Below are 25,802 nucleotides of genomic sequence, written 5' to 3' on the forward strand. Positions count from 1 at the left end.
TTTTTCAAAACACTGATTTCCAATTTGCCAAAAAATTCTGTATTTGAAGTATTAAACTGCCCAGATGAGAAGCACAATGATTTGAACATTTAGATATTTTGTGAATAAACTATACTTATACCTTTCTTCCAGTGATCTGTAATGTTTTATATATGAATGAACACTTTTCACTTCTATGCAAGTTTGCAATTTGTCCCCATTAACTAATGGAAAAACCAACGTACAGGGTGAACTAACTTGTCCAAATTCCCTTAGTGGCAAAAACAAAACAGAATAGAAAAACTTAAAATATTTTCCTCAGCTAGTGGTATTTGCCTGCTAGTCTTTGCTGCTTATGACTTACTAGATCATATCAGGATCATATGAAATTGCCAATATCTGACTGCTTTTTGACCTATAAGAACAGCAATTTCATGTGGTTCAAACTAATATTAATAATAGAACACTTAAAAAGCACAACATGTGCAAATTCAGAAAAATTTCTGCAAGCACATCCTTTTAATAAAGGTGCTAAAATGGTAAAATTAAGAGTCTCATATCAACTGCAGAGAGGCTGTCATTGGACAGTAACATAAAATTATATCAAATGATTTTTCAAAGCCCAATATTTTGCAAATGCTAAATGATAATGACAGATAAGGTTAGAGATTGCCTATGTTCAATTAACTAAAGAACACCATGCTAGAAATCCCAAGGCCATACTTTGTTATCCTGTTAACTCTACCTTGCTACATGACCAACTGTACTCTTAATCCAAGACATTCACCTCTCAAATGCATGTCCCAAAGAAGGGGGTGAGAAGCAAGGATTGGGGTGGACGAATTTTAAGAAAAGGTGCAAGTCCATGACTCCTGCAGTGGAGGTGTAGGGCACCTAAAAGGCAGATTCCTGTGCCTACCCTATGATATATGTTCAATAAATGGTAAATAAATGAATGGGTGAATGGATGAAGGTCTTACTAGTGATAAGTAGTCTCATTCCTAATTATGAAGGATAATATCTTAAGTGTTCTCTCTAAACAATATAGAACCATATAATGTGTTTTTATCTGGATGGTACCTTGAGGATATGTAATCTAGTGTCCATATTTGTAGTTGGGAAAAATAAGGCTTGAAATGAAATGATTAACCCAAAGTCACACTGACTGGATCTAGAATTTATGGTTTATCACTGTCAGAACTGGGACTAGGATTTATGATTCCTGGTCCTGAGTGTAATAATGCTTTCAATATAAATCATAGAATAAAGCATATTTCTCACCAATAAAAATAATTTGCTTATCATGTTCACATCCTGAATACAGCAGAGTAGTGTTACTATTATAATTGGTGGAGGCCTTAAAGGTGATCTAATCTAGCCCCTTATTTTACAGAGGAGAAAACTATGGTACAAAATATTAGGTGTTTGTCCAAGTTTAGCCAGTTAGAGAATCAACACTCAAACTCAGGTCTCTAGATCCCCCAGATCCAGGGCACATTCCACATCATACTCAAGGGCATTAGCATACTTAAAGCTTATTTGCTTTTTACATACACTTTGGCATATGACTCCAAATGTGGACAACAGGAAATGTTTATTTATATACAAGTACATGGGAAAGCAATTTCCATTCAGCTTTTTAAAAAAATTCTTACAAATAAAAAGATTTTTTAATACATTCATCCTTTGCACACAAAATACATTCTTTTTCTTTTACTCTTAGTAGGAATTATTCTTAGTAAAAACTTAAGCTACAATGGACAGTCAGGTGGCTTGGCGATTTGACAAACTCTTTTCAAGGAGGAAAGTCCAAACTTTAAAAGACAGTCAATATATAAAAGAAATTGTATATTAAAAATGCTTCTTCATTAAATCCTAAAAGATTGAATGAATACTACTCTCCAGTATGATTTGTAGCTGTCCTTTGAAACAATGCAGAGGACTTTAGAAATTCTCTATGTGATGACAATTCAATTTCTACAAGACTGAAGCAGCCTTCATAAAATTATCATATTTAAAAGACAGGCTTATAGAAAAATTATTATGGATGTATTGAAGAGTTAGCTTTTATTCAGGGTCCCTTAATTTATCATTTGAACTAAGATCGTAAGTTGCATTCTCCAAATAGCATCGTAAGAGCTTCTACTTAAACACAAATGGCTTGACTTGTTAAACTAACTGCTTTTAAGAGAGATGTGAAAACATACACCCCACAAAAGAATTTCATATAAATGTTTATAGCAGCATTATTTATAATAGCCTAAAATTGGAAACAACCCAAATGTACATCAGCTGATGAATGAACAAATAAAATGTGATGGATACATACAATGGAATATTATTTAACTATGAAAAGAATATATTCATGTTACAACATGGATGAGCCTTGAAAACATTGTTTTGTAAGAGAAGCCAGACACAAAAGGCCATATATTGTATGATTATAGTCACATGAAATGTCCAGTAGTGGCAAATCCACAGAGACAGGAATAGATTAGTGGTTGCCAGATGCTGGAGGAAGGAGGAGGAGTGACCGACTGCTAACGGTACAAGGCTTCTTTTGGGGATGATGAAATGTTCTGAAGTTAGATAATGGTGATGTTGCACAACTTAGTGAATATAATTTAAAACACTGAATTTTACACTTTAAAAGGGTAAATTGTATGGCATGTAAATTATATCCTAATTTTACAAAGAGATGCAACTTCGTTTAAAAATATTTTGTTCAGTTTTTTTATTCCCTCCCTACCCCTCTTTTAAAATGTTGATTGAATTTTCCATACAGTCACCTTTCTACAAAATGTTTTCAGCAAATTGCACTCAGGTCATTAGTGGCCTATATTTCTAACACGTTTTTTGTTAAGTAAAAAAATCAATGTGTGAACAGAAAATATGATGCAGTATACTATTAATAGTTGCATATTAACATTTAAAATCAAGTACTATTCTTGTATTGAAGTTGGTTAGATTTTATATATATTGATGCATACAAATTTTACTGAGATCCTATGCTTAAAACCAATAGCCAAATATTAAGAATTGAGTTCATAAAACTCAATGATTAACCTGTTTGTTAAATCTATGTGTATGTGTTTTAATGGAGAGATAGGAAAGGGAGGAGGGAATCAAGGATTCTCTAAGCAGCTTCTCTAAATATTTTAACTAGCTGCTGAGATCTCCAGAATTATATATTTTGCATTTTATTTCATCCCTATACTAAAAGTCATGCATTAAAGTGTGTGCAACAGTATATATGGGGCATACTTTTTTCCTTCATCAAAAATCTCTTCTAACCACTGTTTTAACTGAAATTTTGAACAGAGGTTTTTTTTTGTTGAAAACAGCAATTTTACTCTGTGCTAATCCAAATATATTTATGTAGCTCCCTTATATACTATCAAAGGAGCTCCAACCATCTGGTATGTCTAGAAGACACTTCAGTGAGTAGAAATTAGAAGCCAGCATTCCAGTCATTTGAAATTTTCTATAACAGGGACATGAAAGCCTCAATAGGCCTTAAAGGGATAAAAGGATTTAAAAACATTTTTAAAAATAAATCAATTGACATTCATTGTCAAATAGTCTACAAGAAAGTTCCACTTGCACTCTGTAATTGTATAGGACAAGAGAATATTTATTCTTCATGATTACATTCCAGAAAGCACTATGTTTAGCAGCTGTTTTTCAGAAGGCTTGTCAAGTTTTACTATTGTTACTTAATCCAGGCATAGTGTATAACCTTAAACAAAAGCTGTGCACCATTCAGCCAACTAGTGACAAATTATCCGAACAGACCAGATTCTTATCTTTTGTTCTGTACATGAATTTTTGCCCTATTAGGTATTTGGTACTCCAAATTTTATTTCAGTACTTAGTGCACACATAGAAAGGGAAAGAAACCCTTTTGGGTGTTGGTAATTACGTCCATCAAGTAATGTTATATATGAAATTAAATTCTAAAAGCAGACCACAAAACGGATTCATGACACCATTTTTACCAATGAGAGGAAACAAGAGCCACACAACCAGAATAATTCTTTAGAAGCACATTGTTATCAATTATGTGTTATAATTAAAGAATAAAAATACATAATTGAAGAGTTAATCACCAGTAAGATTATGGTCTGATACCAATAAGAAGTGAAGAGTTAATAAATACTTATTCTGACATTCACCAAGGGAATGATTATCACCTTAATGAGTTTTCTGACCTTTTTTTTTTTTTAGGCAAAAGGGCAATGACAAATGGCAAATGTAGCCCCTTAAAAAGAAGATAGGGATCAAACCATTTTTCTTCCCATGCAAAATGGGATCAAAAAAAAAGAAGCTTAAATTGCACTGTGAGGTATTTCAGTTCTAAGATTAAATTTCCTGATAATAACAAGTTTACAACCCTGGAATTGCCTATTGGGAGAGAGAGAAAAATACCTTTCCTGAAGTATGTAAAGAAATGGAAGGGTGACTGAGACCATAAAGTCCAAAGGTAAAAGGATGGATCAAATAAGTGACTTCCTTTTAAGGCACCCTTTCAGAAATGGAGTTCTTTTCTTTGAAGCCAGGAAGGTTTCTTTGTTTTGTCCCTTAAGGATCTATACTTGTATCAGACCATCCAAAGTCTGCTCTTAATTAAAGAGAAAAGAACTAATATTTGAGTGCATACTGTACTTTGAATTTATCTCATCTAATTGTCACAATAATCCTGACAGGTCTATCTCATAGATGAGAAAATTGGTACTCAAGATAATTGTGCTTTGCCTGAAGTCGCAGCTAATTTGTGGCATACTAGGACTTCTCACACCTAGTGTTCCCCCTTCTGTACATCACTCTCTGAAGTGTCAAAGTCACCATTCACCAAAGATTCCATCAGGAACTAGAACACAGTATCTCCAAAAATTCTACTTCAAATTAGTGGGAAAGTAAGATTTTGACGCATACCTCAGGAAGTCAAAGAAGTGGTGGCTAGCCTTTGTGCTCTGATCTCTTATCCAAGAGTCAAAGTCTCACCCATGTTCAAGTATGTTTCTTTCTCACCGCACTGATTCAAGACCAATGACTTTTTTTTAAAGGACCAGTGAAGAGCCATTTATTAGCCTAGCAAGGGTAAAAGTTATTTTGTAATAAAATCATTGTGCCATTCACTTTATTAGCAAAAATTGCTATCTAATTTTCAAATCGAAGTCCTATGTTTTATTACTTTCTATATGAAGCAATTTGGTCTCAGTTCTTTTAAACTCATGTTTTCTCAAGAAAATCAAACCAGCTAACCAAATGTCATCTGAAACTTTTCTAAAATAGATCTTGAGGACTGCTTTATGCCAGTGACCCACCTGCCCATCTCTCATGGGAGCTGCAAAACTTCATATTGCTCTATTTGTGGGATCTTTAACAGAAGATTCTGCTTTGCTAAAAAGACCTATCCTGAAATCCTGAAGAGACACCCATTCTTCATTAAACTGAGCAAGGCCTATGTTTGGCAAGTGATAAATGAATAATTTCATGTAACTAATAAGACAATACCTTTTGGATTTTTACTTCAAGAACAAATTTGTGATTTCAATGGGACATCAGTGAATGGACTGACAAGGCAATCACAGCTTACGGCATAATGGCAAGCCAGGCTCTTGGCCTACTGATCCGTAACCAACCTCCTTCCTGGAAAGCAGAACGCACTGCTGGCAGAAGAGAAAATCTCCTTTAAAAAAATCATTAGCTATGGTTCAACAGACATTCAATTAAACATGTTATGAGGGGCAAATTACTGCAACATAGAATTTTAGGTGGATAGGTCTTCTGGTCCAATCCCCAACCAATGCTTGGATTCTCTCTACATCATTTTTGCCAAGTTCTTATCTAGCCTCTGCTTGACAGAGGCTATTACCTGAGGCAGCTCATTCCATGGAGAACCAACTTTTTGAGAATCTTCTCCCTCACATGGAACCCAAATCTGTGGCCCTATGGCCTCATTCAGTGGACCTCATTCCACCCCTTTGAACCATAGAACATCTTGCTCTAATAGAATAATTGTATTCTCCTCTGTTTACTAAGCTAAATCTCCCCAAATCCTTCAAGTATTCTTTAAACTTCTTAAATTTTAAATTCCTTCACCAGGCTGGTAATACCTCAATTTGTTTTTAATTTTAGACTATGGCTCCCAGAAATGGTTGTATTAATAACATTCCAAAATCATGGGACTTAGGAAAGGAGATAAAGTACCACCTCCCTTATTCTAGCATTACTATATTCATTAGCAGTTTGAAGGGATGGTAATTTCTTAATTCAGTATGAAGAAATTACCAGTATGAAGAATGTAAGGGAAGGCATCTTTCCTTCCAAACACAAATAGGCTCATGTCACAGAAATGAAATCCAAACAGAGTAAAGTAAACACACCCCTCCTTATCCCCAAATCGGTGTTTAACCAGATTACTTATATGGAATACATTTTGTCTGAAGGATGAGATGCAAATGTTATTTCAGTGCTTTTGATTCTCTAGCTAAGTCTCAAAAGTATTATCATGGTTACATCAAAACACCTCTGTCAGGACCATGGTTGAGGACAGTAAGCAATCACTTGCAGTTAAAACAAAATCAAAAAATCTAGAAAAAACAAATCGCAAATCCTAGCAGAGCTCTCCTGGAGGCTAATAGAGAAACGATCCCTAAGTATTTATGACCATGAAATACACAGAGTTCTACAGGATTAAGAAATATAAAATGTCTTTCTTTAAGGCCATTCGTTTGATACGCAGGAAAAAAACAAATTTTTTTTCTGATTATAAGAAGATATCTCATTCACATGCCTTGGTTTAAAAAAAGATGTTTCACTTTAGTCAGAGGACCAATTCAAAATCATTTGCAACTGGTATTTATTCAGAACAAAAGGCATTAATTGAAACTGGATGCAGTAGAATTACAGGATCGCTAAAGGGTGAATGAGGCAAATCACTGACCTAACACTGAGGAAGTCACCAGTGTCCTCCAAAGGCATTCGTTCGTGAACAGAAGAAGAAAGATAAGAATTCAGTCCTATGTTGAATCTGCCTCCTTCCTCCAACAAGTCTAAATGGCTTAAAATAATCCTAATCCAAATATCTTATTTTGGTCAGTGGTCTCTACCTTTCTTACAAACTCTAAATCAGAGCTTGACAAATTGTCAAATTGATCCATTTGAGTTTCATTTTTAGTTATTTTCTTGCCAATTTACTTAGGCAGACATGTTAACATGAAATGACTAAAAGACAGGGAAAAAGAAAGGCCAGGAAAAACCAATGGCCTAGTCTACATAAGCCACAAAAAAGATATTTGGCCCTGTATAGTCAAAAGATAAATGTTAATATAATTCAACAGATCTAATAAAAGCATAGAAAGGAGAAAAAGCCTTCCATGGGGGAAGAAGAAGCACAAAATCTTTTGAGGATACAGTCTACACAAAGCCATAATAAAATATCACTAGCAAACTATGATTTCATAGATTTCCCCAAGCCTGACTCTATGACATGAATATCATGTGTTTCCATTGGAAACTGAAAAAGTTTTGCCATATAGTTAATAACTTTATTAAAAGAAGAAAAAGATCACACCAAAAATGGAGACCTGGACTCTGGTAGTCTTATTAGTCAGACCAAGCCAAGTTAAATTATGATAAAGCAACTCTTTTTCAACTACCATTAAATGAGAATTCATTTTTATCTAAAGAAGGCTCATCTTAGGAAATATTGCCATGACAAGAAGAACTATTAGGCAAACCAATAAGTTTAGGTCCTGGCCTGGGTGAAGATGATTTCATTTAATTAGTGTCCTTTCTCAAGTTCTACTTGAAGGAATTTCTGTTTAACCAAAAAAGTCCCTCTTGGCACTAAATTGTTTATTCAACTAATATTTATTGCACCTACAATATTGTCAGGGATTGTTCTCAAACTTGAGATATATCAGTGGACAAGTGTCCATAAGGCCTAATCTGGAATTCACACAACTAAGAAAAAAAGAAACAAAGTCCCACATTCTCATGTGTCCCTGCTGATGGGCCATGGATGGGTGACTGTAAGCTACAGAAAGGCTGGGAGGAGTAAGGGGAAGACAAGGGCCAAGAGAAGAGCTTTCTAATCCCCTTCTGAGTCTGGCCAAGCGTATAAAGAGGAGGCTGAACCCTAGGGAATGAGAATTTCATAACACAAGTATGGCCCTAAAACCTGTTATTTTGCAACTATATCAGTCCAATCTAACAAAACATATTCCTCTAAGTTCACAAAGTAACTTTATTTTCAATACACTTGCTGCTGTGAGACAAAGTTGGGTCACTATGTGCTGGGGACATTGCACTTTTGCCCTAAATGAAAGGTAATAAATCTAAAGTTAGGGACATTTCCTCACAGTTTAAAAAGTGAATTTCTTCTGCCCACTTTGATTAACTTGTTTTCTAAATACCTTTAGTTGCTGGCTTAGTGGAGAAGATGGGGAGGGAAAGGAACAATTATTATAAATTATTTTGATTTTTATTAAAATGATTTTTCTTTCCTGTAGAGGAAGATTCTAAAAGCAAAACAAGTCAAACTTCTGGAATCCCTTTCTTTTTCCCATAGGATCAGGAAAAACACAGTGAGGGCAATCAAAAGTATCAGTCCCTTACACAATATATATAATCCCATGAGCAAGAGATTGGTCACTCTGGAACCTGTTAGAGAAATGCTAGATGCTTTATCAATATCATGTCCCTACATCACTCATTTCTTTACAGTTAAATAGCTTTTAAACATCAACATATCAGGACTGAGATTGTCACCATCTACAGCAACAGTGGAATTATATACCATATCTTATTCCATTACTCATCCCTCAGTTATGCTAAGCAGCAAGCTACAGAAACCTCTGACAACATCAACAATATAACAGGTTTAATTATTTTCCCAATTTGCATTTATATCAGAGAACAAATTGGAAGCTATCAAAGTATGGCACTGAAGAAACAGAAACACATTCAGCAGCACATCTTCCATTTCGAGTCTTGTTTTAAAATTGGCTAAGTAAAGGCATATACACCTCCATTTGAATTGGAGATTTGCAGTAACACATGCATACAAGGATGGGAGGGAAGAAGTGGGGGAGGGAGGGAGGAAAGAAGAGAGAGACCAGGAAAGAAAGGAAAAGAAAAAGAAACAGGAAAGAGTGTATGGTCATGAGTCTCAGAGTAACATTATTACAAGAGGGGATAAATGACAGTTCAACCTGCTTCCACAAACAGAATTTTTCTAAGGTTATCATAGAAGATACAAAAATGGTTCATGAAACTTATCATCTGTTGCTATTCTCACTGATTATACTAAAAAAATCTACAAAATCCTAAGCCTTGGTCTGTCCAAGATGGACAGTACCAGGAAGTAAAAGATGTCACCTGCTATCTAGGACTGTGCTCTGCTTGGAACCCTGCACTGCAGTCCATTAATCCACAGTATTTTGGTCATATCTGGTCAGTTTTCTCATACTACTCATGACGTTTTAGAGCTAATCTTTTATATTAGAATATCATCAACATCTGTATTTTTTTTCCATTTTTCAAATTTTTTCATTTACTTAAAGGGCAGGAAGATAAGAGAGTAGAAGAAAATGGCAGAGATTCAGTAGGGAACATGAAAGGAAAAGTACTCTCTTTTCCAACAAATCCACCTTTAAAAAGGTAGTAATGAGACTTTGAGAAAGAGTGCTGATTCATGGACTTCCCCGATTTTTTATTTCTACATAATACATTTAAAGACATCAATGTACTAAAACGTTTGGTCTGTGAAACAGCAGAATCATTAGCACCAAAAGGAGTCATGGAGCTTGAATATATTTTTAAAACAATGATTGTTACTGTTGGTCATGGGTAAAGGTTTCATTTCATTTTTACATCCCAAAGTTCTTGAAAGTGCCTGTGGACAAGAGAAATAACACTTTTCAAAATCCCCACGGGGTCATCGATATGCACCACAGAGACAGTACTTGGCCTTCCCAGTTTTGGTTTATCTGGTAGACAAGAAAACCAGGGCCCCTAGAAGATTACTACCGAAGCCCTAAAGAACAGCTCCCACATGCACCCACTGACGTGCAGGAGGGATCCCTACAGTACATTTCCCCCTGGGCTGTGTTCAGGAATGCACTTTTACTTGCTTTTTAAAAAAACAAAAGCAACATGCTCTGCAGATCATGGAGTGCCTAGTGCAATTTTCTCCTTGCTCCAACTCCAGACTGCAAAAGGGTGAAACCATTATATGTTCTGCTAATGCTGGCCTGTGGTCAAGGCCCTTGGCCTGCCATGCTTTGTAAGCTCAGGAGCCCACAGGAGTCATAAGATCCGAGAGCAGGAGCCACAGTCATCTCCAGATCTCCCCAGTAACTTGTGGCCCATCAGGGCAGCTGCTGATTCCTTTTGCTTCTCCTTGCCTCAGCCTTTAGTTGAAATTACAACAAGTCAAATAGCTGATGCTTTTCCCTTCTCCGGGTAAGGGTGAGGATACATTGTTCACAAGTGTGTTCTGTCTGGCTTCACTGATGAGTCGACATGCTAAATCAAGGAAGAGTTTCTCCACATTATCAGATTCCTTGGCTGAGGTCTCCAAATAATACATGTCCTGAGCTTCTGAGAATTCTTCAGCTCTCTGCTGGGAGACCTCTCTCCTTTCAGCCAGATCAATCTTGTTGCCTGTAACAGCAGCAAAATCAAAGGAAGAATCATCATTTGACTTTTTGCAGCCCCAAAAGCATCGAAATGCAATTCCAGATCTGAAGTCAAACCAGACAGATGGGTGAGCAAAGAAAGCAAAGCCAATATGACTATGATTACTGAAATGTTTATTTTAAAATGTGAGTGCCATTGTAACAGCAAAGAATTGGAAACAACTCAAATGTCCATCAGTAGGGCACTGACTGAATAAACTATGGTACATCCACACAATGGAGTATTTGCCACTGTAAAAAACAATAAGGGATGTTTCCATATACTGCCATAGCATGAGAACACTAGGATGTACTGTTCAGCATAAAAACAAAAAAAAGGAAAAAAAGTATATATAATGTGTAACTGTCCAAGAAAAAGGAAATAATATGAATATATATATATTATATACTTTATTCCCTTTTTTAATGGAAAAATAAATCAAAATCTAAGTTTAAAAGATAAGGTTACCTATGAAAGGAACAGGGTTGAGGGGACAGGGATAGAAACCAGGCCTCTCTGAATATACTTTGTTTTGTAGGTTTGACTTTAGAAACTTATAAATGTTTTATATAATTATATAATTAATTATAATTATATAATTAATATTAAATTCAAAAAGCAATTCCTAAAAATTGAAAGCAAAATTAAACAAATGAACATGTTTGTCATGTAGTGGTATAACCACAAGGACAGAAACTATTTCAAGTGAGTTTAAGATTCAGTAATTTAACCATGCATCTGTACTGGTATATACCCTAAGGACAAAAAGAATTGCAGGGGCTGGGCGCGGTGGCTCACACCTGTAATTCTAGCACTCTGGGAGGCCGAGGTGGGCGGATTGTTTGAGCTCACGAGTTCGAGACCAGCCTGAGCAAGAGCGAGACCCCATCTCTACTAAAAATAGAAAGAAATGATCTGGACAACTAAAAATATACAGAAAAAATTAGCTGGGCACAGTGGCGCATGCCTGTAGTCCCAGCTACTCGGGAGGCTGAGGCAGAAGGATTGCTTGAGCCCAGGAGTTTGAGGTTGCTGTGAGCTAGGCTGACGCCACAGCACTCACTCTAGCCCAGGCAACAGAGTGAGACTCTGTCTCAAAAAAAAAAAAAAAAAAAAAAGAATTGCAGGAAAAAAACCTTGAACTGTTTCAGTAATCATCTTAGTGGTGGTAGTGTTGGTATTGTTATTCTGAGGCTGCTATATGTGTATTATGAGATAAAGTAAATGAGTAATTATGCTGGTGTCATTGGGAACTGGGATTTTGGCATGAGAAAAAGGCAATGTAGATATAAGATTAATGAGGTTAAGTAAATTTCTACAGTCCTGAATTATAAATAGACATATCGGTGTGAATAATTGATAGTGTATTTTATCTTTAAAAAAGTTTTCTACTTCTACTGTCTGGGAAACTTGACAAAGGTGATAATGTCAATTGTGTTACCCGGCAATATTGCTTATGGTAAAAATGCCTGCTGATTGATAAATTACATCTGGCCTTGGAATTCTATCTATGGATTATAAATACCCAGTGGAAAGCCATAACTTTGGGCTTCCCTGAATGTGGTGATGGGACCCTGAAAGTTAGGAGTGTGGAGTTGTTATAAGAGATATTGGCTCCTGTGGGGCATTGAGGCTTCTAGGCCAGGGCAGATCCTGCACTCTCCTGAAGTGAGCCTTGTTCCCTCACACTTGAATTGTCTTGGAAAGCTACGTGGACTGCTATGAGTATTACTCCCACCAAAGAGGGATGCCTGCTGCTGGCCTGCTGTTAAGCCATGTTTCCTATCCTGTATCCTTCTAAATGAACGTGATGCCACACATCGTCTATGACGGTCTTGTGAATCTGAACACCTAGCAGAGCCTAATAAGACAACCTTCTTGTAGATACTATGGAATTTACCACACTCCTCCACACGCATGCACGCACACACACACACACACACACATACACACTCTACCCACTGAAAAGCCTAAAAATGATAACCAACCCACTAGTCAGGAGGACTCCTAGCAGCCAGGTTGTAGCCTCTAAATACAACTTCCCATTTTAAAAAAAACAGCACTTCTAGAAGAAATGATTAATTCCAGGTCTGGGGCAGGAAGTGCACAAGATGTGGCTGGAACACTTACACCAGAAAGCAAAAAAATTATCAAAGATTTCTGGGGCTATGTCAAAAGGACTCAGAAGCCCATTTGAAAAAGTTTCCACTGCCAAAGATGGAAAAATTGGAACATCAATAATAATAATAATGATCGCAAGGGACAGGAATATATCAAATATATTTAACTCCATAAGTTCGTAATGATACTAAAAATATAAACGAACTTCAATAGTTACTTTCGAAACAGACTAGAGAACCAACTTATTACCTTGAAAAGTGGTGAATAAAAAACAAAGAATCAAGCATTCTTGCCTGTCCTATGAGAACTGCACCTCAGAATACCATATATGTAGTCTTTTAGCTAACAGGAAAACAAAACAAAACAAAACAAAACCCGAATCTCATCAGGCTTCTAGATTTACTTATAAGTTTTCAAGAAATATAGGTGATGGAGGAACATGTCAAATGATACCACAGGGGTGAAACAACAAAATTTAGACTTATAAAGTCTATAAGACAAACAAACACTTTAGCAATAATTCTAAGAGAGGAAAAAATAGAAGGGGAACCTACAGACAAAAGGAGAATTAAAAGACATAATCAATTACAACATGTGGCCCTTATTTGGATCTTGATTTGAACACACTTAAAAAAAATTCATGAGTTAATCAGGGAAATTTGAACATTATCTAAATTATTTGAGGCTAAAAAGGAATTGTTAATACATTTTAGGTGTGAAAATGGCACCGTGGTTAGGTTTTCACTTTAAAAATCTTATCTTTTAGAGATATACATAGATATTGAAGGATGAATTAATATAACATCTGGGATTTGTTTCAAAATAATCCGAGGGAGAGGGTAGACAGAATAGATGGGGACAGAAAAAATAAGATTGGCTATAGTTGATAATTACTGAAGCTGAGAGATATTTACATAGGGATTCACTGTACTGTTTCCCTATTTTTGCTTATGTTTGAAATTTTCCATAGTAAAAAGGTTATTTTTTTTAAAAAGGCCAATGCCTCTTTCATATTGAACCATCTCCTCTCAAATCTTCATTTAACTTCCTTAGATAAAACCTCAAGTATTAATGCTTTGACTCAAGATCTCAAGGGCTTTCTATGGAACAGAGAGAAAGTACAAGGCCAGAGCCAGGGGCTCTCAAATGCTTCATGGCAAAGGTTTTCCCTTGTGCAACTGGGTTTTTCGGACTGGGCACAGAGCACTAGCTCATAGAGAGGCACATACTTAACCTAGCGGCCTGAAGGAAAAGTTCAGCAATTTGTTACAAAGCAAAATATTACAGTGGGCAACTATAGAGCTTGGAGTTGATCTTACATGCTTGTGACCTTGGGCAAAGAACTTCACCTCTCTGAGCCTTCCTTGGTTTCCTCATCCGTAAATTAGGGATAATAACACACAAAGTTCCTAGTATGATTCCTGGCTCTTATATACCAATTATAATGCTGTATAAAGTGTCTACTTAGCTTACTGTTAACTACAGTTTGTAATTTAAGAATGTTTCTAAGGTTCTCTTTCCAAATTTCCAAAATTCAGGTCTAGAATAAAAAGCAACATTCCTTCCTAGGAAGAAAATGTTTTAACAACCAAACAGTTATTAACACTTTTCCATTACAGCTAGAGGAGTTTTTAATGACCTAGTCCATTTCATTGCAATTCTGTTTTTAATGGGTATATTTTTCACCATAGAAAACCAAAGGTAGTTTTCTGCTTTTCCCCCATAATAAACAGAGGTTCTATTTTCCTACAAGATGAAAACAAACTGTGGCATTTCCCTTAGTGGATTCTTTCTAAAACATAGAATTTCTTAAATCAGCATAAATATTAGGAAGGAAAAAAATAACCAAAGTCCATTTTTTGGGCAATAAACAATTGCTTCAATAATGAATTCCTTATCAGATATTTTTTAAAAGATATTTTACTTCTAGACCAGCCATTAGCACCATCTTGTAATTAGCTTTGTTTTTTTTTTAATGTTCAGCAGCCCACATAGCTTTCATGACCATCCAACTTCTTTCCTAGACCCTATGTTGATAAAAAAAAATCAGTCAGCAATGTTTTCTACTTTGTTTTTCTAAACCATCACCATGGGATAGGACCTATTTCATTTTCTCTTCAATTGCAGAAGAAGTGAATGTTGACGGCATGAAGTATATAGCTATAACCTATATTCTTGGAAGGTACCCAAGCACAAGCTTTACGTGACTATAAATTCTCTGATGCCCACAAATCAATTTCCCTCCTCATTAGTCCTTACTTACCCACTAACACAGTGATGACTTTGTTGCTGGCATATTGCTCTATCTCCCGCAGCCACTCGGGAAGGCAACGGAAGGATTCCTCACAGGTAATGTCATAGGTGAGGATCAAGGCATTGGCGCTTCGGTAATAACTCTGGGTAATGGACCGAAATCTCTCTTGACCTGCTGTGTCCCAGATCTGTAGCTGTAAAGGTATAAAAGAAGGAGTGGGTTGGAGAAGCAGAAAATTGCTTTTGTTTGGAAATGGGAACACCTTCACCCAAATTATTCTGTGGTTATTTTCTGCCCTAACGAAAGTACCAAAGAGTTTTTTTTCTTAATGTGTTGGGTGTATTTCTGGTTAAGGAGAGGGACTTGTTTTGTTTTTTGTTCTTTTCTTTGTTATTTAAGAGTTTCCTCTTTGTTTTTAAAAATAAATTTTAGAAAAACTTATTGAGAGCATATCATGTGCCAAGCTCTAGTCTAAGCATTTTACATGTAGTAACTCACTTATTCCTCACAATAACCCAATGAGGTAGGTATTATCACAATACCCATTTCTCACGTCAGGAAACTGAGGCACAGGGCGATTAATTAACTTACTCAGCATCTCACAGTCAGTATGTTCCAGAGCCAGTTCAACCAGGCATTGGGGCTCCAGAGTCTACGCTCTTAACCACAATGCTGTATTACAAAAAGGCACGATACAGAGCAAGCTGTCATCCTGTGACTGTTGCTATTTCAGTCAGCAACTGGAGAGGGGGAAAAATCCAACTTCACCACCTTTTCCAGTTCGAAATGCAAATGAACATATTAAGGTATTATCTTTGTTAACAAAAATAGGAAGAATGCCATGGCAGACTAAAAAATAATTTCTTTCTACCACTTTTAAACTCTGTGACCTTGGGCAAGTCACTTAATCTCTTTAGGCTTCAGTTGTTTCTTTATAAAAAGGGGTTGATAATATGCAACCTGCTGAAAGTTCACATTTTCTGAAGTTATCTACCAGTTCTAAGATCTAATAATTGATGGTTCTAATAACAAAGAAGGCAAAATACTTCTCACTTCTCCTCTCTGAATTTCCCTGTACAGAGCAGATGATTACTGAAAGAGAACTGTTCAGAAGACTGTTAAGCATAGAACAAATCACAAGGACTTGAAAAATAAGAACATCAACAACAACAATCTTCCCTCCTAATTGTATACATTTGCCAGGTCACTGGTGCATTAACCTCCATAGACATAGTATTACTTCCTCAGGGAAGGATGTGCAGAACCCTCAGATTAGGTTAGGTTCCCCATCCCGTACCCCACACAGTCTCTTTTGCAGCATCTCCTGTCATTCTCCCTCACGGCACCTGACACACTTGAATCATTTATTTATTTGTAATAATTTTTGTTTAACAGCTATCTTCCCCACTAGACTGAAAGCTTCATAAGGCGGAAGTCAGGATTCATTTTACTCATAATACAATGTCTGCCAAATAGTAGATGCTCAAATATTTATTGATGGTCTCATTTAATCCTTACAAAAATCTAATGAGATAGCCAAGTTTATGCCTCCCCCTATTAATGGAAACTGTCTCCTAACTGGTCACTCACAAAGCTGGGACTCAGACTCTAGGTCTTCTATTCCCAATTGAGGACTCATTCGATACCACCATGTTGCCTCTGCCACTGAAGACTAATTTAAATGTACATCTGTATCCAAAGAGGATGAATCAGTTGGTGTCAACCTGTGCTCATACTAGCTTAGCTAAAGAGACTGCTGACTGACCAATAGTCCCTGCCATGAATCAGCAGCACACAAAGGCTCTCCTTTGATCTGAAGTTGCAGCTGTTCTTCAATGATATACATGAAAATCCGTATGCTAAAGGCAACCATACAGATGTTATGGTATTTGCTGAGACAAAAGCTATTTCTCTTTTCTGCCTCAAACCTAGGGACATGGTCCCTCTCTGCCAGGATGTGTCTTAGAATAACAGACTATTGTTATATATCCACCCCGAGCCTCTAAAACACTTGTTTTGAATATTTGAATATTCAAACACTTGTTTAAATACTGAAATATTGCCAAGATATATGCCACTTTCTTATAGGAGGCTGCCTGTTTCTAGCCTGGAATTGGATTGGACAGTTGATTACTGAGGATATTAATATTCCACTGCCTTTATCACTTGACTTGGTTTCACCATTCTCTTCAATTCATTCGCTTCGTTTCAGCATTTGCAGAACAATAAATATATGCAGGGCACTGTGCTAGGCACAGGGAAGACACAAAGATGAATAAAACATGATCCCTGATCTCAAAGAGCTCACAGTCTATAGGGAGGACACACACATAGTTAATTAACAATAGTACAATATGAGATATTCTATTAAAGAGGTGCCAGAAGAAGAGTGTGTCTCCTAGTGTTAGTCTCACGCCTGTCCGTATGTTTTCAATACTGCAGCCATGGGCTTTCTAATCACTCTCAACTCCAGCATGGAGCTACATTGTTTGTCTACTCTTTTCTTTGCACTATTACTTAACCTCCATTGCCTCACTGTCACAATAATGCACTGCTAGTTCCCTTACTAGACTGAGTCCTTTGAGGGCAAGGGCTGTCTCTTATTTGACCTTATATTCCCAGCGCCTTTCTAGCATAGTACATAGAATGTGGTGGACACATTTGAATGATGGCTAATTAAAAGAACAAAGGATTGTAGAATCACAAAGGAGGGATTGATTAATTCTATTTAACAGATTAATAGGGTATTAAAGAGGTCTTACAGATAAAATATTATTAGAGCTAGATGACAATAAGTTTCTAGTGGGCAAAGATGCTTTACCTACCACAGTGCTTGGCACAAAACATCTTCTATAACATGGGATGCATGGATGAACTGAGGGACAGATGGTTGAAGGCATGAATATAGGCATATACTTTCATAACTTTCCTCTCTATGCAACATAGACCTGATTAGAAAGAAATATAGCAAATCTTCTATTTCTATTATAATTAATCTCCTGAGGTTAAAATGTTTTAGACTGAGCTTAGAGTTTTGCTCATTACTCATTAATTTATGATAGGCTAAAAAATCAATGGATAAGTGAAAATTCTATACTTTTTCCACTTTTTTTACTGTGCTAAAATACACATAACAAAATTTATCGTTTCAACCACTTTAACTATATAATTCAAGTGGTTTACATGTTTTAATTATATTTTCTACCGAAAGTCACCTTCATAATGAACACCATTTTAAGAGAAGGGCCTCTTCCTTAACTTTGCCTTTACTGATTTGGCACTTACTTAGCCTTAATAGCTACAATAATCTTTCTAATAATTTGAATTCCCTGCCTTCAACCTTGGGAGCCATCCTAAAAAGAATGATACTTGCAGGGGAGGCCAAGGGAGGTGATGAAAAGTCAGGAGAGAGACCTGGCCCCACCACTCACCAGGTGGGTGATTCTGCATAAACCAGCAGATTCTCTTTTGCACTGACTTTATGGGGCTCAAGGAAAGCCTGCAAACGACCAGAAAAAGACACTCAAATATCACCAAGAAAAGGTAGTCAGGACATGTTAAAGAACAAGGACAACAATAAGATAATACTGGGCAGTTCTGCCCTCTTCAAATAAAGAAGTTGCTCTCACATGTCCATATGTTAATGAGGCCCTTCAATTAATGTGGTTAAAGAAGGGTCATCCTATATCTTGAATCTACATATTGGGCTAGAAAGAATCACAGGAAAATTGATTTGGACTGGATTTGGGAGATTAGTCAATTCTCTCTGAAAGACCTGACAATGGAATTTCAATACTTCTGAACGGCTGGTAGAGCACAATGCCAAACATCAGTATCTCAACACTCCTTCCATGTAATTTAGTCTCCCTTCACATTTCTTCCCATCACCTTTTCCTTTCCTTGCTCCAAGGTGAAGGGCCTATTATGGCTTCATTCCCCTCTTCTCTCATGGCAAGAGGAGATCCTAGGGAAGCAGTGTGGTGTACTGGTTGGCAAAACCTTTTCAAATCCTGCCTACCTTCCTTCCAAACTGTATAGCCATGGATAAGTAAAAGTCACTTAATTTCTCTGAAGCCTATAAAACAAGGATGATACCATTTACCTCACAGGGTTTACAGGAAAGATTAAGCTAAATAGAACACATGGAAAAGCACCTAGTGGAGGCACTGACATACAGTAGGTACTCAATAAACACTATTTCCCTTCTCTTACTGAACATACCATATTTCTTCCAGGTACCAAACCATCCAGAAGCCACAAGGTGGAGGGGTGGGGGAGGACAGGTTAGAGACCATGGATCCTTTCCTGGACCCCTCATTTAATATCTCTCCTTTACTAGGGATAAGGGTATGGTAAGAGACAGGATAATTTTAATAAATGATTCGTAATGAAAGGACCCATAATGGAATGTAGGAGTCAGGAAGTTCTTTCGTGGGGCTGCTGTTTAGAGGAGGCAGCACTGCTTATTGGCCTAACTCAGCAGATCCAAAAAGAAATTTCTTCCTTGTCTTTACATCACCTCTAACATGACAGGAGACAGGAGAAACTTGCTTAGCCATTCTCTCTCTGTGTTCCAGTCTATCACACATCATCCAAAATCTCTTTCTGCCCCCATAAAGGGTCCAAAGAACTCTGTTTGGAAACAAGCTGTCATGGCTGAATATACTTTTTTCAATGTGGGTTTCAATTAAGAGATTAAATAAATGTTAGGAAAATACTACTTCCCCTAACCTCTCATACAGCACATGAAAGCTTTATTAAACATTAAGCATCTTACCTTTACTTTTTCACCATTAATCTCCACTGTCTTAATCATAAAATCAACTCCAATTGTGGCTCCTTGACCTGGGGGGAAAAGACCCTAAAGAAGAAAATGGAAAATAACAGTTAAGCAAACCTTCCAATTAAATGAAATTCCTCCCCGTCCCCAACCCCCAATCCATTGCCAGGTCCTTCCTTCAGCTCAGTTAACTGGTAGAAAAGAGAACTCTGGGTAGTGTCATGGGAGCCCTGTTTAACTTTGTGTGTATGTCTTGAGGGGAAGAGACAGGAGGGAGAAAGTGGGAGATAGAAATGCTAAAACAAGAAGAAAGAGAAAAGCAGGCAAAGAAAGGAAGAAGACAGGATGAAGGACAAAACTGGCACAGGGTGGCAGGGGGACCAGATTTGAAGAATGAAACAGAAAAATTAGACACAAGGGTGAGAGTGAGGCACATGGAGCCATAGGGATGACCGAGATTATCAGGGTAGGGGCAAAATGGAAAGGAAAGGTCCTCTAAAAGACGTGAAATCAAGGAAGCTGAAAATTGGTTATCAGTCTTGGGTATGGACAGCCACAGGGGTGGGCAACCATATGAAAAAATAAACAAGAACTCAGCATGAGAAACAATAAGAAGACAGTGAAGCTTCTGAATTTTCCTCTGCCCTGAGGGTGATCACTGTTTTCCTCAGTGCAATGTACCATACATATATAATTACATGGGATCCGGACCAATGACACTGGGAAGATAATCTAAGAAAATAAAATTATCAGGGACACAGTAGAGTAGAGATAGTACTAAACCAGGAGGCAGTGGTTTTAGGATCTCTGTGTGATCTCAGACAAACCACCCTCTCTGGGCCTCAAATTCAATGAATTTAAGGCTGGTATAAGCTATCTTAAAACCAAAAAAAAGATTTACTTCAAAATGGAAACTTAATCAGAAAGATGGTAGCAAAATTATAAGTATACTGTAATTTACTATTAAATATTATTTCCTATAAGCTTAGGGAGGGCGTTGGGGGTAGCAAGGAATTCTATCAAGAAAGAACTCTTAGCTGGGTGTGGTGGCTGGTGTCTGGTGGCTGATGCCTGTAATCCTAGCATTCTAGGAGGCTGAGGTGGGAGGATTACTTGAGCTCAGGAATTCAAGACCAGCCTGAGCAAAAGTAAGAGCCCATCTCTACTAAAAATAGAGAAATTAGCCAGGCATCATGGCATGACCCTATAGTCCCAGCTACTTGGGACGCTGAGGCAGGAGAATCCTTTGAGCCCTGGAGTTTGAGGTTGCAGTGAGCTAGGTAAGACACTGCACTCTACCCAGGGCAACAGAGTGAGACTCTCTCTCTTAAAAAATAAAAAGGGGGAAATTGAACCTTTTTACCCCCCTTCAAAAAATTTTATAAAAAAAAGAACCGTTCACCTAGTTTCTCTTCCCTCTTCACTTATATTCCAGAATTTCCAGAAATTAAAGTAAAATGGACTTTATTCACTCTGGCAGCTAAGATCAGAGTATCTTTAATTAAGAATTATCTAATTAAAGTTTTAACTTAAAAGACTGAGCTTCAAACCAAAAGAAAATGTTCCATTGCATGTCTGCAAAAAGATGTAAATATAAACATTCATAACTTTACTTACAAATATTGAATTAATTTTCTTCTGTTTCGGCTTGGCTCAGATACAAGGCTACCAAGCTTCAAGTTTATAGTTCCAGCTGTTTTGCAGCTCAGCAAATATCAAAATATAAAACAAATCCTTCCCAAAGTTTCCTCTACCATTTTGTTCCCCAACCCTTCATGCCTCAAAAACAGCTGAATCCAATTCATTTTAACTGTCTACTAAATAACAAAAACAAACATAATCCTGCCTATGAAATATGAACTTATAAGGGAGTTGAGGGGCTGGGAGGGGTAAAAAAATAGACAGAAAAAGGAAAATAAAAAAGAAGAAAAACAAGAGTGCCTGTTGGTAAAAATTACTGTTTCAAAATGGAGGTATTTTCACCCTTATTGACAAGGTTTATGCTTTTATAGAGAATGATCTTAGATGTTAGAATATGCAGGAGATAGGAATTATCAGGCTGGGTACCAGGAGACCTGGGTTCTAATCCTGGCCTTGCCACTAGCATGATGTAAGATCTTAAGCCATTCAGTCCCTCCAGTTCTGAGCTCTTCACCTGTAAAATGAGAGGAGTGGGTTAAATAATCTCTAAGTGACCTTTCAATACTAAGACAAGGAACTTTTTATAAAGGGACTGAAACTTAATCTGCGTCTCTGCAGACTTGTCCTTCTGTAAAAAGCAGAAAAGATTATTAATGTTAGGTGGAAGTAAAACCAGTTGGAGTTTCCGATATATCTCCATGGTGGTTGACTGAGCCCAGATGCCTGTTAGCTTGTTACTTTTGATTTCACCAGGCCAAGGCTTAGTAAAAAGCAAGGGTTCTATTCTGCGTTCACTCATCATGGGAAAAACTCTGACATTTCCACAGTGACTGTGGATCCTAAAGCTTTTTGTGTGATTCAATCTGCCTCTCCAGTTTTCCACAGAACCACAGACTGTTAGAACTGGAAGGGGCCTTGGAGCTCACCTGGCCCTTCATGTGCAGCAGAGCAGGCAGGCAGGGAGGTAGCTTACCCAGGCTCACAGGGTAAGCCACGGGCAGAATGGGGACTAGGACCCAAGTCTCAACTCTCCAGCCAGTGCTCTTTCCATGGCACCAGGTTGCCCGTGCTCTAGATAGAAAAGCTAGTCTCAACTTTCCCAATGAGCACTTTAGGAAAATGCAAGATACATCCATGATAGTCCTGAAAAGGGCACCATTTATATTTTTCAGGGGAAAACAGAAAGGAGGTCAACTCAGAATGATTTCTCACTAATGTCTATATAAAAAAGGCATATAATCTCTGCCAGTGATTCTCAAAAGGGCAGCCCCAAAGGGGCCTTCTACTTAGGTCATATGATAAGGATTTAAGCCAGGGGGAACAATCGATTCTGTTCAGGTAACACTTCACTGTTCTCATTTCATTCCCATTAAAGAGATTTAGAAAATCTCCATATTTGGTTCTAAACTAAAACGATTCACTCAGTTTCCTGGGAAAATGTAAGGGCCATAGGCAGGAATTGATCGGTTTAATTTGTATTAGAGTTTTTTTAAAAAATTAATATTTGGGTTCAGTTTGATGTCATTTGTTTCCAAATTTGGATTATTATTAACTAATAATCTATTTTTATTCTAATAATTTATGTTTGATACCGTATGCTAAAAGCAAAACCACTTGCCCCTTTCATTAAAAGCAGCAGCAAGAGGCATGGAACCAGGTGCTGTGGCTCACGCCTGTAATCCTAGCACTTTGGGAGGCTAAGGTGGGAGGATCACTTGAGGTCAGGAGTTCGAGACCAGCCTGAGAAAGAGCAAGACCTCATCTCTAGTAAAAATAGAAAAATTAGCCAGGCGTCATAGCACGCACCTGTAGTCCCAGCTACTCGGGAGGCTGAGGCAGGAAGATCCCTTGAGCCCAGGAGTTTGAGGTTGCTGTGAGCCCGGATGATGCCACTGCACTCTACCCAGGGTGACAGAGCAAGACTCTGTCTCCAAATAAAAAAAATAAATAAAAAGTAGAAGAGGCCTGGGAGGCTTGATATGACCCACACAGCCATGCTCCCTTGAGGTGGTTTAAAAACTGTAGTCTAGGCTATAATGTGGCTGCAATTTTCAAAGGGTGCATTAGGAAATCACAGCCAACAGACTGGCACTAGGACCAGGTCACCCATCCCAACAGATTTTCCTAACCCTGCAGGCTAGACTGAGAAATCCAACTCTGGGCTTCCAAGTTCCCTTACCTGAGTGAATCGTCGGACCAGGCACGTCTTCCCCACACCAGCGTTGCCAATTAAAACAATTTTGAACAGGAAATCATAATCTTCCATACTCATTTACACAGCTGCAAGGCAAACACAAGAAAGAGTGAGGGGCACCGGCAGACTTGCTCACAGAGCTCAAGTTGCACCAGCACTGTCTCCTCGGGAACAACGGGCCTGCCTCATTTAAAGAGTAATTTAATTCTCCCCTCTGGTGACCCTGCTAGCGAGAGAGGAACACAGGTGTTCAGTCACAGGTGGACTTTATTCCTTCCCAGCTACCTCATGCCACAGAGAGCAAATGACACAGATGTCCTTTCACCTGGTAACCTTTATTCCTCCACGCAGTCAGGTCACAGGTTGCTCCTGTGATAAGATCTGTTTTCTTTTTTAGTAGGGAAAGGAGATTGCAAGGCTATGTGTAGACAAGCTGGGGATGCACAAAGCAGGACAAAGCAATGCCCATCCAGAGCTTAAAGGTAGTTTATGGGGTGTTTATGCCTCTGGGAAGAAGTGCTAGTGACTAGGAGGCTGAGGAAGGGGAAGGAACTAAGAAGGGCCCTTTCAGTCTCCTGCAAGTCCTGGGAGTCTTGGGATCTTACCAATGGGAGTCGCAGCCATCTTTCCCCTCTATCATCACCCCATTCCTATATACCTGCCAGCCGTGCTGATGCTACAGGACCTCACAAAGTGCCTGCCTTTTCAGTCCTATAGGCTTTGGTATATGACATTTCTTCTGCCGGGGATGCCCTCTCTTCCATCCCTTTTACGTCCTTGAAGGCCCAATGCAAGCATCCTTTTCTCTCTGAATCTTTCACTGATCTTTCCCCCCCAAAAGTTAAATACTTTCACCATTCCTCTGTCGTAAAACTTCACTCATTGTATACAATTATTTGTTCAAATGTCTTGAGGGATGGGATTATGTCTTTCAGCTCTATTTTCCTAGTCCCTGAGACAGAGCTACACTTAGTAAATGTCTACCCTATAGAAGGAAAAAATTAATTAATAGGTATGTTGCATCTGTGTAGGCCTTAGTTTCTCCAATTGTGCTAAAAAGAATACTACGAGCTCTATCTACTTCAGAGGACTGTTGTGAAGATAAAAAAAAAAAATCTTACAAAAGAGCCTTGGCACACATAAAACCCTATCCTGGTGAAAGCAATTGTTAATCTATTGAGTGCCTACTGTAGTACTACCCTAGCAGCGCAGGAAATACAGAGAGGAAACAACGTCTGCCCTTAGGACCAACATGAGAAAAGTTAAATAGCAACAAAAAAGTTAAGTAACAATTTGAGCCAATAGCAGAGCTCATTTCATAAGGTGTAGGCAGAACAGGCCCAAGAGACTCTGGAGGGAGAGGAAAATGACATCCGTGAGCTCATGAGGGCAGGGTGCTTGGGAGCGTTAGAGAAGCCTCAGGGTCACTCCTATAGGCAGGGAATTTGTTTGGTTTAATTTGTATTAGAGTTTTTTTAAAAAAATTAATATTTAGGTTCAGTTTGATGTCATTTGTTTCCAAATTTGGATTATTATTAACTAATAATCTATTTGTCTAATAACTTGAGTGACCTCAGGGTCACTCAAATAGCTGCAGGCTGCTGAGCAGAGAGGAGAACCCACCACGCTGAACTGTCAAGTAGCCAGGGGAGTCAATTCCCTGTGTACAAAGGTGACTTCCATGTGGATTTCAATTGACCCTTGGAAGGATGACTGATAACCGAGCCAACATGCAGGCAGTGGCCCATGGAGTTCCGTCTCAGTTCACTGGGACTGTGAAGGAAAAACATTTCTCCGCAAAAGAATCTGGGTCCATAGCAGTGGTAGCACTAACTGTATGTCAGGCACTATACTTGGCCCTTTATCTACATTTCCATTTGTTTTCACAAGTATATAAGGCTGATATTTATTAACATATTACCTATTTTACAAGTGAGTAAACTGAGGTTAAAGGAAATTAAGAGGGTAGCCCAAAATCATAAGACTTCAAGTTCCAAAGGTATATGGTGTCATCAGTATGGAGCCAGACAGGCCTAGGTTCAAATTCTGGCTGTACTACTTTCTAAGTGTGTGCCTTTTCGCAAATGACAATAGTTCAGAGCTTCAACTTCCTCATCAACAAAATGGGACTAATAACACCTATA

General features: G+C 37.9%; 1 protein-coding gene across 3 annotated transcripts in view; it reads right to left on the reverse strand.

Moving 5' to 3' along the window:
- Positions 1 to 7,510: 7,510 nt before the first annotated feature.
- The window catches only part of RAB30 (RAB30, member RAS oncogene family), a 75,624-nt gene continuing 57,332 nt past the window's right edge, over positions 7,511 to 25,802 (reverse strand). For 2 of the 3 annotated variants that reach the window (XM_012641799.1, XM_012641800.1), the window contains exons 2-5: positions 23,644 to 23,744; positions 19,821 to 19,904; positions 15,053 to 15,236; positions 9,676 to 10,653 (exon numbers count right to left, since the gene is read on the reverse strand). In XM_012641799.1, the coding sequence (XP_012497253.1) occupies positions 10,403 to 10,653; positions 15,053 to 15,236; positions 19,821 to 19,904; positions 23,644 to 23,736 (612 nt within the window). In that variant the 5' untranslated portion in view covers positions 23,737 to 23,744 and the 3' untranslated portion in view covers positions 9,676 to 10,402. Of the gene's footprint in view, positions 10,654 to 15,052; positions 15,237 to 19,820; positions 19,905 to 23,643; positions 23,745 to 25,802 lie in introns of all 3 variants that reach the window. The other variant, XM_012641801.1, reaches the window with a different exon arrangement.

This window comes from Propithecus coquereli, unplaced genomic scaffold (assembly GCF_000956105.1).
Source record: "Propithecus coquereli isolate 6110/MARCELLA unplaced genomic scaffold, Pcoq_1.0 Scaffold170, whole genome shotgun sequence".
Taxonomy (NCBI): domain Eukaryota; kingdom Metazoa; phylum Chordata; class Mammalia; order Primates; family Indriidae; genus Propithecus; species Propithecus coquereli.